At 41.1% G+C, this 17,403-nt stretch overlaps 1 protein-coding gene across 8 annotated transcripts in view; it reads left to right on the top strand.

The window, feature by feature from the left end:
- CHD7 (chromodomain helicase DNA binding protein 7) overlaps positions 1–17,403 on the top strand; it is a 132,405-nt gene that overhangs the window by 42,953 nt on the left and 72,049 nt on the right. For all 8 annotated transcript variants that reach the window (XM_037379561.1, XM_037379558.1, XM_037379560.1 and 5 more), the window contains one exon: positions 440–2,299. In XM_037379561.1, the coding sequence (XP_037235458.1) occupies positions 614–2,299 (1,686 nt within the window). In that variant the 5' untranslated portion in view covers positions 440–613. The remainder of the gene's footprint in view (positions 1–439; positions 2,300–17,403) is intronic.

Here is a 17,403-nt window from a genome sequence, read left to right as displayed (position 1 = left end):
CTCATCTGATTACGCAGCTCAAGGGAATAAGGTTAAGGACATGCTGTTGGTAACTAGAGCGTTTTCAGGGCTTTAGTTCAGCAGATGGGCTGCTTGGCTATATTCATACATCTGCCTACCTGCTGTGGCAGCTGCTGCTGCTGCATGTTGTGTTCTTTTGTTCTGTTCCACCCAAGAAAGGAGCACTAGGAAGTGTAGTGAATGGATTAATTTAAGGTTAAGGCTAGTGTTTTGCTAGTTTCCTAACTCTCTATCACAATAAAGCTTCTGATAAAGCTAATGAGTCCTTCGTAAAGTGAAATAGATTTTTAAGATGTATCTCAGGGGCTGAAACTAGGTAGCATTGTCTGAAAAAGTCAAGTATGTTTTCTTTATATTGCCTGACATTATTTATTTCAATATCTTCCTCTCTTTCTCCCCCTTCCCCCGCTTTTTCTAGGAGCAGTAACCAGACTTGCCTGACACTGCGTGGTCCAAAAGAATTAAGGAAATATGGAATGACATGAAGGAGATTAGTTGAGGATTAAAGGCTTTGAGGACAAAACACCTCGCCGAGGTGAAGCACAGACTAGCATTCTAGTTGTAGCTCCGAGGAGCTGTGTGCTGAAAAAAGATGGCAGATCCAGGAATGATGAGTCTGTTTGGAGAAGATGGGAATATTTTTAGTGAAGGGTTGGAAGGTCTTGGAGAATGTGGATATCCTGAAAATACAGTAAATCCTATGGGGCAGCAAATGCCCATGGATCAAGGATTTCCCTCTTTACAGTCATCTCTTCATCATCCCCCTGCAAATCAAAATCAAGCCAAGTTGACCCATTTTGATCACTATAATCAATACGAACAGCAGAAAATGCACCTGATGGATCAGCCAAACAGGATGATAAGCAATGCCCCTGGGAATGGTATAGCGTCTCCTCATTCACAGTATCACAACCCTCCAGTTCCTCAGGTTCCTCACGGCAGTGGTGCTGGTGGTCAAATGGGAGTCTATCCCAGCATGCAGAACGAAAGACACGGGCAACCCTTCGTAGACAGTGGCTCCATGTGGGGACCACGGGCAGTTCAAGTGCCAGACCAGATAAGAGCACCATACCAGCAGCAACAGCAGCAGCAGCAGCCGCAACCGACACAGCCACCACAGGCGCCCTCCGGACCCCCTGGGCAGGGCCATCCTCAGCACATGCAGCAGATGGGAAACTACATGGCTCGTGGTGATTTTGCAATGCAGCAGCATGGTCAGCCACAACAGCAGAGGATGAACCAGTTCTCTCAAGGCCAAGAAGGCCTCAATCAGGGAAACCCTTTCATTGCCACCTCAGGACCTGGCCACTTGTCTCATGTGCCCCAGCAGAATCCCAGTATGGCACCTTCTTTGCGACATTCAGTCCAACAATTTCACCACCATCCCCCCACTGCTATCCATGGAGAATCAGTAGCCCACAGTCCCAGATTCTCCCCTAATCCTCCCCAGCAGGGTGCTGTTAGGCCGCAAACACTTAATTTTAGTTCTCGGAGCCAGACGGTACCCTCACCTACTATAAACAACTCAGGGCAGTATTCTCGATATCCTTACAGTAACCTTAATCAGGGATTAGTTAATAATACAGGGATGAATCAGAATTTAGGCCTTACAAATAACACTCCAATGAATCAATCTGTACCAAGATACTCAAATGCTGTCGGATTTCCATCAAACAGTGGTCAAGGACTAATGCACCAGCAACCCATCCACCCTAGTGGCTCACTTAACCAAATGAACACGCAAACTATGCACCCTTCACAGCCTCAGGGAACTTATGCCTCTCCACCTCCCATGTCACCTATGAAAGCAATGAGTAATCCAGCAGGTACACCTCCTCCGCAGGTTAGACCTGGTAGTGCTGGAATACCAATGGAAGTTGGCAGTTATCCAAATATACCCCATCCTCAGCCGTCACACCAGCCCCCTGGTGCCATGGGAATTGGACAAAGGAATATGGGCCCCCGAAACATGCAACAGAATCGTCCATTTATGGGTATGTCTTCAGCACCACGGGAGATGGGTGGGCACATGAGACCAAATGGTTGTCCAGGTGTTGGCCTTGCAGATCCACAAGCAATACAAGAGCGACTAATATCTGGCCAGCAGCTTCCTAGTCAACAGCAGTCTTTTCAACAGCAAATGCCAACCTGTCCTCCCATGCAGCCTCACCCAGGGATACATCATCAGTCTTCACCACCTCCACATCCTCATCATCAGCCTTGGGCACAGCTTCACCAGTCACCACAAAACACACCACAAAAAGTGCCTGTCCTTCAGGTAAGCTACTTCCACTGAGTAGAAGATGTTTTAAATTGCTGTAAATGCATTTCAGGTTACACAAGATCCGTGGTTTCAAAATAGTTGCTCCTGTTTGACTCCACTGTTTGTTACTGGTTATATGGCTTGCTTGGTGCACAAAACCTGAAGGTAAAATGAGGTTCCAGGTAGCTGGCTAATGTCCTTACAGTAATTTTTACAGGATAACATGGATAGACTGAAATGTGCTACAGCAACAAGACAAGCTGAATACCTGCTTTTTATTTGTGTGGTGGTTCCTTTGAGGGGAAAATGGAAAGCATGTGTGAGAACTGTCATTTAAACTATTAATTGTTGTATTTGCAACTTGGAGAAAGAAGTATGCGTCATAATGTGTTTGTTTTGGTCAAACTGAGAGTTTTCTTTAAATCTTGAGGGAATGTTTTGTGGTTTTAAGTTAAAGCTGAAATCTTTACATGTGAAAAATTTCTAGGATGAACTTCAGCATTAATGCAACTGAGAAGTGATGGGGCAGTAGTTCATGCAAGGAGAAGACAGCAGATGTGAATCATAGTCTGAAATAAAACCTGAGGCTTAAATGAAATCTGAAATAGGATAGAAGTTTTATTTTACACAGTCTGTGATCTTCCAGGTTTCAATGAAAATTTATTGCTTTCATGTAATATTTCGATTAAAAGCTAAAAATGGTAAAACACCTAGATCTGCTGTAGCTTAGTAGGTTTGGCTACATGCTAGTAGTCAAGTAAGCTTCAGCTGAAAAAGTGCCTTTTGGGATCTTCACATATGCCATTACTTGCCTCTTGCTCTATTGGTCATCATTCAGGAGGTTGTGGTACTGAATGAGTAGGTGTCAGGATATCAGAGGTTTAATTTTATTTTATTTTCTTAAACCAGTTGGTAATTAATGCCAAGTAGCTCTGCCTGTAAATATTTGGAGACAATTGTTGGAATGTAGTCACAATAATGTGATGCTACAATAAGCTTAATAAATCATAAAAACAGCTGTCCTAGCCAGTGTCCCAGGCCTGTGCGGAAAGCAGCTGTTCAGCAGTCCCCTCCACTGCTGCCTGCCGGCTGCTTCTGTTAGCCGCTCTGCACAGCGTGAGGTGGGTCTGGGAATCAGATGTATGCACTGCAGAGAGGCAGCTGACAAGGAGTGGTAGATGGAGCAGCTCAGCAGCTGGGGAGAGGTTTCCACATTCCCCATGGAAGAGAGGAGGGGGGAGCACTGGAGGTGCCATAGGGTGGGGAAGCCCTGGGAAGGGAGATCAGGGACTAAGCTGGGCAAGGGGAAGGATACTGTCTTTCTGGGAGGGAGGAGGAAGCTGCTATCTTGAAGCGGCAAAGAGTATCTTCAAGACCGTCTTCCTCTCTCCTGCCCCCCTCAAAATTGGTGTGAAATTTTATACCTGTATTGGCCCTTCCTCTCCTCCAAGCTCCACACATAGGTTTGGAGAACCTAAATTACAGTTCTCTTATGCACATGGAGTTCTGTGTTCCTTCTTGAGAGAGCAGCTCTTGACAATGCCTCGTGTGTTACTGACTGTGCAACTGAGTAGGATGAAAAAGGAGAGAACTCAAGACTATATGCAGAAAACAAGAGAACGAGTAGGTATTTGGAAAGAGGGTAATGACGGCATGGAGAAAACAGTACAGAAAGACTGGGAATCAGAAAAAGAAGTGCAAGATGTGTTTTTTACGCTGAAGGTGAGAGCTGACACATCTAGCAGAAAAAACTTGAAAGAAAATTGTAGAAATGGTAATGCAAGACTTACAAGACAGTAAAGGAACAAAGCCCAGCATCACTGGGACCTTTCACAGCTAGTGACGGTGGGGGTTTGCAAAGGGAAGACTTAAGATCGACCATGCCCTCAAGCTGTAGTGTTCTTCACTGGCATTCCTTGTTTTCATCAGACCATCCAGTAAACCTTTTATTAGCAGTAAGAGGTGGTTTGGGAGGAAGAAGGTTTACCTGTGGAATGGACAGGCTTGTTAAAAGTTTTGGGGACATTAATTTTTCTTTTATCAGTGAAGAGGTAAAATGCAGGCAGCTCAACCCTTAAATGAGCTATATAACCTATTACAAGGTTCTGAACTGCAGATGAATAGCTTGAACAAAGGTAAGTGCTGAAACTAAATAATTAGAAGAAAACCACATGATAACTCAAGGTATTTGATTAAAATCAGTAATTCAAACAGCTGTAGGTAGCCAAGTAATTTCTCTGTTAGCCTACTTCTGTTAAGGTTTTATTTGGTAAAAGTTATAGTTAACATACCTTCCCATTAAGCAATTAGCTTGAGACCTGACTGTAGTAATGAAACTCTTGAAGGCAGGCATTTCCCCTTGAAAACTGGACGAAATAAATATTGTTCAAGTCAATGAAAACTCAACTCCTCCCCACCCCCTGGGGAAAAATGCAGACGTGTGAAACCCCTGCTCTTAAGACTGAATACAGAGTTGGTAGCTCTCCTGTGTCGTGGGTTTCCCTTCATGTCGGTTGGCAGAAAACTGTTCACTGAAGAACAGTTAAATGACTGGTTTGTTTTTCTTTGTGTAAAATGAATCAGCCAAATGAATATAGTCAGTGAAAAGGAAATCACTATATGCTTTTAAATCAACAGAAGCCATCTTAGTAATTATTTTTCAGTGATTTGAAGCTAGCCTTATCGTGGGAAGGCTGTAATACTTGTGGTTAACCAAATTGCTGTTTTGTTTTTAGATACATTGGAAGGAAAGTGAAGTTCTTTTGCTTTTAACTTGAAAGAAATTGCCATGTCGGTTCTAGGGCTTGTTACTTCTTTTTTGTGTGCAAAACTGCAAATTGTTTTGGCTGGGTGATTGACAGTTCAGCTGGTTTAGAGTAATAGCTGAAAACTAGAACTGGTTATTAGGACCTTGTTAGCAGTGAGTTACTGGCTTCAGTGGAGTTTGATAGATTTATAAGAACCACTGTATAGTTGGGACATTCAGTCAGTGTGATTGGTTTTTCAAGCCCTCTTTTGAAACATTCTTCACCGAAGGTTTTCAGAAGAGTTCAATGGCTGTGGAGTGGAAAGGTGGGTTCTGCTGTGGCAGGGTAGTCGGCCAAGGTGCAAAGCAGAAGGTAGGAGTAGCTTGCTTATTTTCACAGCGGAGGCATCTGTGTTGGGCTTGTGAGCTTGTACTCTCCAAAATACTCGTAAATGATCTGGAGAAGAGTGAAGAGTCAGATGGCAAATCTTGCTGCTGCTAACATACTCAAAGCTGAGTGCCAAGTGCAGACAAGGTGAAGCACCTAACAATAATGAAACTAAATGGTTAGAACAGGAATGTCAGTCACTTGTCTGTAAGCTGTACGAGTGAAGGCATGGCCAGGAGACGTTTAGATTGGACATTGGGAAAACTTCCTTCACCAAAAGGGTTGTCAAGCATTGGAACAGGCTGCCCACGGAAGTGATTGAGTCTCCATCCCTGGAGATATGTAACAAACTCATAGATCTTGCACTTAGGGACAAGTTTTAATGGTGGACTTGGCAGTGTTAGGTTTACAGTTGGACTCAATGATCTTAAAGGTCTTTTTCCAATTTATATGATTCTGTGGTACCTGAGTGGTGAAATAGCAGGCAAAAAGCTCTCCTTAGGAACAGGGTCTTGGTGTTAGATGGCTATCTGAAAATGTGCTACTACAGTCGAAGAAATGAAACAGTAGGAATTGTTATGGAAGTAGTACGGGGCAAACCCAGAGATTGTTATTATGTTGCTACATGTATCCATGGTATGCTGATGTGGCAAATGCTGTGCAGCTCTGGATCCTTTCTCCAGGCCTCATAAAAATACAGTAGCGTGTGAAAAAGCACAGAGGGGAATGAGTTAGGGGGAAAGGGAAGGAGAGAAGTGGTGAAAGCCTCTAAAATTGTGAGTGATATGGATGCATGAAGAAGGTGAATGTGAAACTAGGGTTCTTTGTCACTTGTTTTTGTCTCCTTGAATTCTTTTAAGGTGTTCCGCAAATTATCAGGTGGTGAACTCAGAACTGCATGTTAAGATGCTGATCTCTGAGGTGCTGTGCAGAAAAATGAATTATTGTTTGTTAAACATGAAGGCAGCACGTTTGGCTCAGAAGATCTATCACATAAATAAGTGGCCGAGTTTGTTACTGGAGTGCATCTGCTGTGTGTGTCTGGTTCTCTTACTCTTCCACAGACTTCTATCAGAGAGGGGCTATCATATTAGGCATGCCTCTGGGGGTCTAATGCTATGTAGTTGCTCTTGTGTATTGTTATTTTCAGAAAATTTTGTTAGCGATAGAGAGTTTTTTCTGCCAAGAATAGGCTATCCTGGGTGTGTTATTATACAGAACTTCTTATTTATCCACAGCTACTGTATGGGCTGAAATTTTGAGTCCTGTTCATTAATCATGTTCCAAAAATGTGATCTACATTATTTCTAGTCAAACATAGGAGTACTTAAATGACAAACAGTTATGGTATAGCCTCCATGCTTGACTTAATGGTAGAGCTCATTGGTAGGCACCAACAGTGTTGATGGGTGCTGGGTTGCAATGGCCAGCTTCTTGTGGAGAAGAGATTAATTTTGTGTGTGTTATGGGTTCACTGCCAGTTTACTCTGCTGGCCTAGCTATCTGTGGGCATGTGACTTTGCTTTAAATCATAACTCATAGCTGTGTTTGGTATGAACACATTCTTTTGAAATTTCCTGCCCTCCCTTGTAGGGGAAGAGCTTGCAGGGAAAGTCCTGCTGAGTCACCAGATGGGTCACCCTTGTCACAGGCCCTTCCTGCATTTTCAAACCCTGTGTTGCTGCCTCAGTTTACTTTGTGCTTGGATATACCTGAATGAAGAGTGATATTAATGAAAACCACTATCAGCTGGAGTGGTTTGATGCAATATTCTAACCTGACAGAGAGTGCAGGTTAAGTCAGTTACTGCTGGCACACTAAAATGAAGTTGACTTTCTCCTGGGTATTTTAATTGTTTTAATGCCTAAGAGTAGTAAGAAGAAACTGACTCCTTACATACCTCCTTATTGTCTTCACATAACCAATTACATTTCAACGTGTGTCCTATAATTTTATTTCATAAGATATGGTATCATTTCAGATGGTTAGGGTTTTTCCCATACATTAATATTCATAAGGAATGTCTCACAGCTCCAGAGAGAACTGTTAGCTTATTCACCCCTTGAGTGTTTAGCTTTTTGACTGTTTTCCTGTCAATAAGTAGAACAACTCCAGTTTTGGTTTTTTTTTAACTTGTCAACACTGTTGGGTACTCTTTGTTTTGATACAGAGGCTATTTCATGTGATTGCTAGCTGGTCTTTTGGGGTACCATACGTGCTGCATGTTAGCAAAATCTCATGGCTGTCCCTGGAAATTCTAGTTGCCCTTTTCAAGTGTTCATAGACCAGTGAACTAGTGTACGCTGGCAACATTGTTGAAGGTGCTAGGCTAAATGGAATTAAAAACCACTAATACTGAACCTTGATTGATTAAAATTGATTACAACTGTGTATTATTTTTTATATATAGATAAGCAAGTGTGTGTGCATATTTATGCAATATATATGTTAAAAACCTAGGCCAAATCAGTAGTTGTGAAGAACAATGAAAGAAAAGCTGAGAAGAAAATCCATAGTATTCACCTAAAAGTAAAAGCTGATAATAGCAAATTTTTCTTAGAAGTTTACAGGCTTTTATTGTATTTTGCTGAGGCTCTGAAGAACTCGTGTTTAAGCAATATATGCAATGTAATTAACTATAAATTTCCAAATAAAAGAAAAATAGACCATTAAAGCTACTCTGTTACGTTGATAGCCTGATCCATGTGTGAGCTGGTTCACATGCAGGTCTCTCAAAGGATATAATAATTAATATGAAATACTTTGTCCAACAGAAGTTTATGTTCTAAAACTCCTTCGGTATATTCTAGTCTAACAGTTAATATTAACATATGCAAAGGCTTATTTCTTCCACACCCTTATCAAACCTGCATGTGCTTTCATAAATAAGGGGTTGCAGTGAATAGGCCTTTGGGCCAAAGACTTGTACTTTTTAGGTGGTTTGGCTATGGATTTTTTGGTCTTTTTTACTGTTGAGGAGGTAGAAGCAACTTGAAGAATACTTCTTCCCTCAGGCACCGTGATTTGACCGTGATGAAAATTATTTGTGCTGTTAAATTACCTGCTTTGGAGTTTTGGGTAAAGCCAGTTTGCTACATTAGCATAAAAACACAAGTCTGCATCAGCATACTGATTTTGTAGGCTTAAGAGTTACCAGACTTGTTCTTCGGCATGAATATGTTAAAAGTTTCTACAACATGTTTGTGACCTGAATGTGTGTTTTCTTGAAATCATTAGCATTATCTGAGGACTTGCCTAACTATAAATACTTCTAAATTTATGCTTCTGTTCAGTATTTCAGTACTGTATTCTTATCTGCTGATGATCACTACAGTGGGATTTGGCAGTCATCTTATTTTCCCATGGCCGAACACATTCTCTTATTTTATATTTATTTGAACAAATTTAGATCTGTTGTTTCAGAGAAGCTTTTTTCATGGCTGAAAGCTGATAGTCTAATACAAACCCTCACATCTGTGTCATCATCAGCCTACATAACTTACAAGGATGGAAAATTGGAGCAAATGAAAGGAGAAATGCTTAATTATTTGTTTCACGTGTATTTTTTTATTTCTTTAAATGCAATGGCAATCTTAATAAGGAACAGGTGAAGTAGTAAATTCCTGCCTTTTTATTATGGATCCTGCTCCTGGTCTTCCATCCTGCTCCTGGTCTTCCATCCTGCTCTTTCATGCAGGCAGGAATTTGAGGCATCCGTTTATTTTAAACTAATCCGCCTTTGCCTGTATCTTGAATGCAGGTGTCACAAACTTGCGTAAGTGTCCTCTGTTTTTCTGGGGAGAGTAAATGTCCGGGTTCCCACTATGATGGGACACCATCACTTTGAAGTTCCATTTTTAGCTTTTGTCTATGGAGTTCAGTGAGCCAATGCTTTTTACTTTAAATTTTCATATTAGAGTTATAATGAAGGAATTGATGGTGAAATTAAAATACTGGAATGGTATTTTAAAAAGGGACAGTCTCACCTGAACAAAGTACCAGAATGGATGTTAGTACCCCTGCTGTTCTTTTCTTTATTATCTTTGGGAGCTTTCCTTTCTAGGTATCAATGTTCTTTTATTTGTGTGTTGATGTATATATTATACAGGTGGTAATGTGATCTGGATTTGGGGGACAAACAGCTTGGTTTTTTTCCTTAGAGATGTCTTCTATAAGTATTTGGTCAACAGAGTTGTAAAGTTGTGGAGTGAGATTAACACCCTTGAGTGATTAAAGCATCTGCTTATACAGGTCTTTTGAAGTATTCCCAAGTTTGCACGTGTGGTTTAAAGATGGTGAAGCTGCTTCTCGGCAGTTGGTAGGAGCAGAGTAGGAAGCATGGGCAGGAAGCAGTGATCAGGGAGAGAACAGTGAAAGGCTGAGCTGATGGAGCAGCGCTGAGCAGTACAACAAGAGAGGAAGTGGGCAACATCTGTGTCAAACTGGGGACAGAGAAGTTCAGGGAGTCACCCCTCTCCTGCACCAGCTGCTTGAGTCACCTGCCTCTTGAGCCCTTTTGCCAGAGGTAGCTGTTTGGCACAGTGGTGCCTGGTACTGCTCAGCACACTGCTTCAGGGTGCACCTTTGTGTTGCTGTGCTGTGGGCAGACAGTCTGCTGACAGCTTGCCAGTGTAGTTGCGTGAACTGAGTAACTCTCAATATCTAATCTTCTTATATAAAAAAAGAATAATCCATGCAAATAAAGGTGGCAGAGGTCTGGGATACATAGCCGTAGCTCCTTCCTTGCATCAGCATACCTGATCATTTGGTGAACTGGCTTATCTGGCCAGCTTGCTTCTGGCCAGATCATGTTCTTGGCATATCTTCACTGTGTGGCCACAAGATCACCCAAGCTGGTTAGTGTGGGAGTAGGAATGCTTGGTGGGAGAAAATGGGGACGGCCTCTTTGACTGGCAGGGAGCTTTCAGGCCCCTTAAACGGTTCAGGTTTCCGTAGCACTTTTCCTCAGTAACCAGTCCTTGAGTCCTGCCTCAAATTTTGATAAATCAGAACTTCCATTAGAAGTCAAAGCTTTGTCTTGTTTCATTGAATTAGTGACAAACAGGTCACATTTCAACTTCTCCCAGATATTTTTTTTAACACTCACCTTTTGTTCCTTTTCCCCCCCCCCCCCCCACAAATATAAATGAATGATCTGGTTTCAGAGGTGTGTTTTCTTTTCGGGAAAAGGAAGACTTTTTCCTCTCTTCCAGCTGAAGTATTTGCAGCTATTTTGTTATTGAAGAGATGAAAGAACATCCCCTTTCTAGCAAAGAGCTTGGCACAATTTCATTAGATGTGCGTCATGCGCATTGAAATGAGGGAAGATGCCTCCAGTATCTGTCAATAAATTGTTTTCCATGAGCACTGAGTGGGATTTTTTTCTTCAACATAGAGAATCATTTAAAAGCATGAAAAGTTAAAAATAAAACTCAGATTAATTTCTTGGTGGTCTTTATGAGGAAAGAAATCTGAGAGATAGGATGGTTTAGTGATCTGAGTGTGGGTTTGATTTATAATAAACTCTGGAATCTGCATTCTTTCTGGTTTTACTGACCTTGATATATCACCAATTTAGTTAAAACTTTCTCAGTTACTGGGCGAGATTGCTAATAGTGTTGCCCCTGTTTATGGAGAGGAACATATAGATGATGGGCATAAAGACTGTTGTTTATTCAAAACCCAAATTCATAAAAATTCTGATTCCAGTTCTTAGTCTGTTACTCTAAAATGTGCGATCTCCCTGTGCTGTCCTTGTGACTCCTTCCAGTACTGCTCTTGCTTAAGAGTGCCACTCAAGAAGGTAGAGATGACTAGTCTTAACAGTTCAGAGCAGGAAATCCCACTTCATGTTGTTGGAATTTGGTAATTGTAGAGGTTAACCTGAAAGTAGTGCAGGTATACAAGATACGGAAGAAAACAAGTGGATCTCTCTCTGATCTTCCACTGTTGGGTTGAGTTTTTTTGCTTCTGTTGTTCCATCTCCTGTTCCTGTTCATCCCTGAATCACTACCAAGGATCAGGATGCAACTCTTTCCTGTACTATTCCTCAGTGGTTTCATTGTGTTAGCCAAGCTTAGGAGACAGCAGCTCATGTATTACACTGGAAAAGCACAAAAATTAAGTACTACTGGGAGTGGGTTCATAATGCATGGGTTGCTGCTGTAGAAATCAAATATCAAGAAATCTTAACTTCTGGAGCTTGGTAGGTTTCTATGGAATATTATTAACCTTTTATTTTTGGAAAATTGCAAATACATGTCTTCAAGTGCAACACTTACTCTTCAGTATACAGCACCAAATGTATCTTTGCTATATTGATATAACATGTTGTAGGGAGTGCCAAACTTAAGTTTAATCTTTCACTTTTTTTGTATTTTGTTAAACACAAACTCTTGGGTTTTTAATCAGAGAGGAAGTTTTCACGTGTAATACAAGAGTTCCCGAAAGGAATGTATACCCACTTACAAAAGACTTCTTTCTTAAACCAGACTGAATAATTTAAATCAGTTGAATCAGAAGAACATTAGTAATTTTTAGTTGTGTTAATGAAATTGTGTTTTATTATGTCTCTGTAACTCCCACAACCAAAATAACGTAATCACCACAGTAACTGAGAAGTTAATACCTCTGTGGAGTTTTGGGTTTAGTGTTCCTGTAAGGAAAGAGAGAGAGGACTCATAACAAACATCCTAATATCTAGTAGTCAATATGAACTCTGGTTTTTCCACTCTCCTTTTACATCTCCTTTCTCTCCAGATGGCCCTCCATCCACTTGCATTCTGGTACTTCATATCTTTTTTGGCCCTGGAAGACTATGATAACTGTGATAATACTGTAATTTTCCTTACGTGTGAGCGTTGAATGATATGAAGTGCTTTATTTTATTTTTGGAAGAAATCTTTCTGTACCAGCCAATTGTTGCTAAATATAATGGGAGGCTTATAATGTACAGTGTGTGTTTGAATTTAAAATGACACCTTACCATAAAAGGTTGACATCACAGTTTACTTGTACAGCTGTATATGAAAAATACAGTCATTAAAACTAGTCTAAAACTTTGGGCTTTATAGTTGTTTCTCATATCTTACTCAGTTTGTTAATGGGGTATTGCAAATGTTTACTGGGGCAGGCATTGTCAGTTGTGGACATAGGGATAAACACCTACGATACTTGAAGACTACTTCATTTTAAGTCTTTCTCTCTGCTAGTCTCCTTTGAAATACTTGGGGAAAAGTTGTTGAAAATCAGATAAATCAGTAACTAAGGCATTAGACTGGGATTTGGGGACTCTTTGCTGTCTGACACAGGTTGCTTGTTTCATGTATGTATTGCCAGTATTGCTGTTGGGTGTGCTTGAGAGGTGCTCTGCAGTGGTGGTGAGCAGGGGACAGCAGAGCAGTTCTTGCAGTTCCCTGGCATGCTGTACAACATCACTGAAAAATGTTACTGGCAATGAGGGGTAAGTTATAAAGGGTTGATTTAGACACACCTCTCTGGTTCTAATATAGTATTACAATATAAAACAAAATTATACCTGATATCGCTGTAGGCACATCTGATATAAGACCTGTGTTTAGGGTTTTTCACATTTTACTATAGGTTCTGTAAAGAACAGCTGGAGCTATGATACTAAAGATACATGCAGTAAAGATAAGATACTTGATGTTTGATAGAAGAATGTTAATCAAACTGGTTGAAGAACTGAAGTATGATCTAATCATTATAATTAAGAGTTATCTCAATTGGTACTGCTGAATGAGGTGTTTGTCCACAGGAAAGGAAGTGTGGGGTTATTGGTTGGGTTTTTGCCTTTTTTTTTTTTTTTCTCCTCCCCTCCAGTTCTAATGACTCTTTCTGATTTACTTGTTAGTTTAGCTCAATTACTAAAGGAGCTGGGAAAAGGCCTACCTGTGACGTGCCACAGATAACATATTCAAAGTCTTTTTTCATTTGTTGCTGTGACTAAAGAACTAGAGCTTGAGAAGTATCTTGCACTCTTTGACATAAATGGATCTTGGGCTGCATATATAACATCAAAGGCTTTTTAACAAGTCTGTGATTTCAAGCCCACTTTGTCATGCTGCAGTTAATAAAATACTGCAATGGAAAGGCCATTTGGAGAAGTGCTGTCTTCACACCTCAGCAGAAAAATAGGGTTGATTACTGACAATCTCTTTTGGTTTTGTATCTCCCATGTATCCGTTAAGATTTCTTTGAGTTGGTGGTTTCAACCTGTCTGTATATCTCTGAAGTCCTCTGTAGATAGCTTTTAGGTGGTCTATTAAGAAGAGCTGGTTTATACGCTAAGCATCAATATGCGTATGGGAAGGTTTTAAAAGAGAGTTAAGAGAGTTACATCTCTGTTACTAGAGGCTTACAGATTAAAAAATAAAAAAAGGGGGGGGGGGGGGGGGGAATAGACAGAACAGAGTTCTGTGTTGTAATGTAAATCTTACCTCAGATGGGATCTGCTCAGGCTGGCGTCTGAAATGACGGCAGTTACACCTCAGTGTAAAGCAAAGTGTAGGGTCCCCCCGTCCTAGCAAAGTGTATTGGGACCAGTGCTGTTCAGTATCTTCATCAAGAACATAGAGGGATTGAGTGCACCCTCAGGAAATGTGCAGACTACACCAACCTGAGTGGTACGGTTGACACACCTGAAGGATGGGATGCCATCCATACAGACCTGGACAAGCTGAAGAAATGGGCCCATATGAACCTCCTGAGGTTCAACAAGGCCAAGCATGCAAGGTCCTGTGTCTGGTTTGGGGCAACCCCTGGTATCAATACAGGGGCATGAAGGGTTTGAGAGCAGCCTTAAGGAGAAGGAAATAGGGATTACTGGTGGATGAATATAAGCTGGCCATGTGCACTCACAGCCCAGAAAGCATGACCAGCAGGTTGAGGAGGGTGATTCTGCCCCTCTGCTCTGGTGAGACCCCACCTGGAGTGCTGCATCCAGCTCTGGAGCCCTCAGCACAGGAAAGACATGGACTTGTTGGAGCAGGTCCAGGGGAGAGCTACAAAAATGATCAGAGGGCTGGAACACCTCTCCTGTGAGGACAGGCTGAGAGAGCTGGGGTTGTTTAGCCTGGAGAAGAGAAGGTTCCAGGGAGACCTTATTGTAGCCTTTCAGTACTTAAAGGGGACTTTTAAGAAAGATGCAGACAAGCTTTTTAACAGGGCCTGTTGTGGTAGGACAAGGGGTAATGGTTTTAAATTAAAGAGGGTTGATTCACATCAGCTATAAGGAATTGTTTTACAATGAATGTTGTGAAACACTGGAACAGGTTGTCCAGAGAGGTGGTAGATGCCCTATCTCTGGAAACCTTCAAGGTCAGGTTGGACAGGGCTCTGAGCAACCTGATCTAGTTGAGGATGTCCCTGCTTATTGCAGGGGGTTTGGACCAGATGGCCTTCAAAGGCTCCTTCCAACCCAAACTGTTCGATGATCTCTTCAGGGGGGAGTCCAAATGGTGAGTTCTGTATTGGCTGATGAAGGTGGTGTAGCCTTATCTCACCTGGAAGTAATGGATTGTACAGTGCCACCTGTTTTGGAAAGTTTTTGGAAAGACTGAAGAGAACATATAGTAAAAATGTATTTGCCTTTGGATTTGAAGGATACTGGGCATAACTGAGCCTTTCTGTGGAGTTGTGAATCTTGCAGTGGAGTGATGGCATGAAACCACAGTTACCTGAGTTGTTTGGCAAGTTAGTATTAGTAAGCCAGCTCGAAAAAGATGGCTTTAGCCTGTGATATGTACCCTCTGTGTCTGTTAACTTATTCCGTCAGAGAACCTTTGAGTAATTTGAGTCAGTGGGAATACACTAATGGGGCAGGCAAACCCAATCACTGTTTCCATTTGACAGAGTGGAAACCTGCAGCCGGGTAGCACCTGGGTTTACCAGGCAGCCACAAACCTCCTCCCTCTTCCGCCTCTGCTGCCCTGGGCAGGCTCCTGCCTGTGGGGTGCTAGCCTCAGGGGCCCTGCCTTGAGAAGGATTAACACTGTGTGTTCCTCCACTCCAGCACATTTTCTTGAAAGCCAGCTTGACTTCTGTGCATTTGTATGTCCTTAAAAACGCAAAAAGCCTTTGGATGTAATCTTCTGTTTTGCTTTGTCTTTTAGTATATCCAAAATATAACCACTGCAGCTTCAGAAAGTAAAAGTTAACTTTCTGCATTTAAAGGGCTTTTACTAATTATGTCTAATTGGATAACCAAAAGTTCTCGTGCAAACCTGTAGGGACTCCTACATAAAAAGAATATTAGCAGTGCACATGAAAATACCTACCTTACTTAGTTCAGTCCTAGAAAACAACCAATTTATTTCTTGCAAGTCACAAACACAGATTTACTTGGATCTTGATCAGCATATTTTCCTTTTAACTCAGGAACATACTCTGTGAGTTGTAGATGCTTCTGTTCCTAAGTAAAGCAAAGAAAATGGGGGGAACAACAACAGGGGAAGACACCATAACTATTGTACAAGAAAACCTGCACTCTTAAGTAGTTGAAGTATGATCTGCAGGTTGTCTTGCTCTTTCAGACGTACCAGTAGGTGTAAAAGATAAAAACTCATGCTCCTTTCCATCTCTTCTGTCTCTACACCAACTTGTACAAATTTAGTCCCAAACAAAGCACTCCTGTAAACCACCTAAATGCCTCAGTGGCTGGGGATGGGAGAAGGGGTTTACATGGTTAGTTAACTGGCCTGGAGAGCCATCAAAGCAGGCCAGGGGTTTCTGGTGTGGGAGCACTAAGGTAATTTCTATGGAAAACTACTCTATTTCTTTTTTTTTTTTCTTAGTTTGTTCTACCTTCATTTATCCTCTTTGATTCAGATCCCTTGTATTTTAGGGATGTTGTGTGTAGGGAGCCCTTGAGGAAGATCAAGTTTTCTAGCACAACATTAGAAAGAAATGAAATTCTCTTGGGAGCCTTTTTAGTTGCCATATTCCTGTTGCAATTTAAGACATGCTCAGCAATTGGATACCAGCATCTCCTGCACTAACCCACTCCTTACAAGTATATCACTAATCCTAAAGTAGCATAACTGTGTAAATGAACAGCTGATGACCGGTAATTTCATAAATTGCTTGCTTCTACTTTTCTCAAATCTCTATCATCTGCAGTACCTAAAAATAAAAATGACTTCTGCATTGTTTTGGGAGAATTGTCCAAACCATGGAATAGAAGCAGCTGCTGCAAAAGGACACTGGGACTGTGACATCTTTATTTAAAAAGTAACCCCTTCTGTTTTAAACAGCACTGTTGCCTTTTGTATGATAATCATGATGTGAATGAAGACAATTTCTAGTCAAAGAAAGGTGATGTAAGTGCAAGCATTTGAAATCATGGAGGTTTTCCTTGAAGTATCTGAGTAGTCACATTCATAGCTGTGATGATTTGAGGATGTGAATGAAGTAAGACTGACAAAAGGGGTAATACTTAAGGGTTTTTTTCTGACTATATTGGCCAGTGTAATTATAAGAGCTTTTTGGGTAACCAACCCCTTTTTTCGGGTTTGAAGGTAAAACTTCCGTGACCAGAAGCTTCTCTTACCAGTCAGTCTGCTTAGTAAGGATTTTCTTCCCCTAGAAAATCAAACAGAAATGGTTGTTCTAAGCATATTTAACTCATTTCTGAACTAATATGTTCAGTGTTTGTCATATTCCAAAGTATATTTATTAAAATACATTCATTTTTTAATCTAAACAAGATTTTTGCTGTTGATTTTTACTGTCACCATTTATTAGGAGCAAAGTACTTGTAATGGTTGTCTGGGCCATTGAGTTGAGCCTCTGGCTGTCACATGTACAGTCTTAGAAACTGCTTATCAAACTTCAATTTAAAGAGCACTTGGCTTTTGCTCCCCGTACTCCTTTTTTTGAAATTCTTACACCAAATCAGATTACTCTGAATGTTGGAACAGGTATCTGACTTCCTATCCTAAATTTATTAGTCACTGGTTTTATACC

The sequence above is a fragment of the Falco rusticolus genome, chromosome 3 (assembly GCF_015220075.1).
Source record: "Falco rusticolus isolate bFalRus1 chromosome 3, bFalRus1.pri, whole genome shotgun sequence".
Lineage (NCBI taxonomy): Eukaryota > Metazoa > Chordata > Aves > Falconiformes > Falconidae > Falco > Falco rusticolus.
The sequence above is the reverse complement of the archived record's forward strand: the minus strand, read 5'-3'. Positions and strand labels throughout refer to the sequence as shown.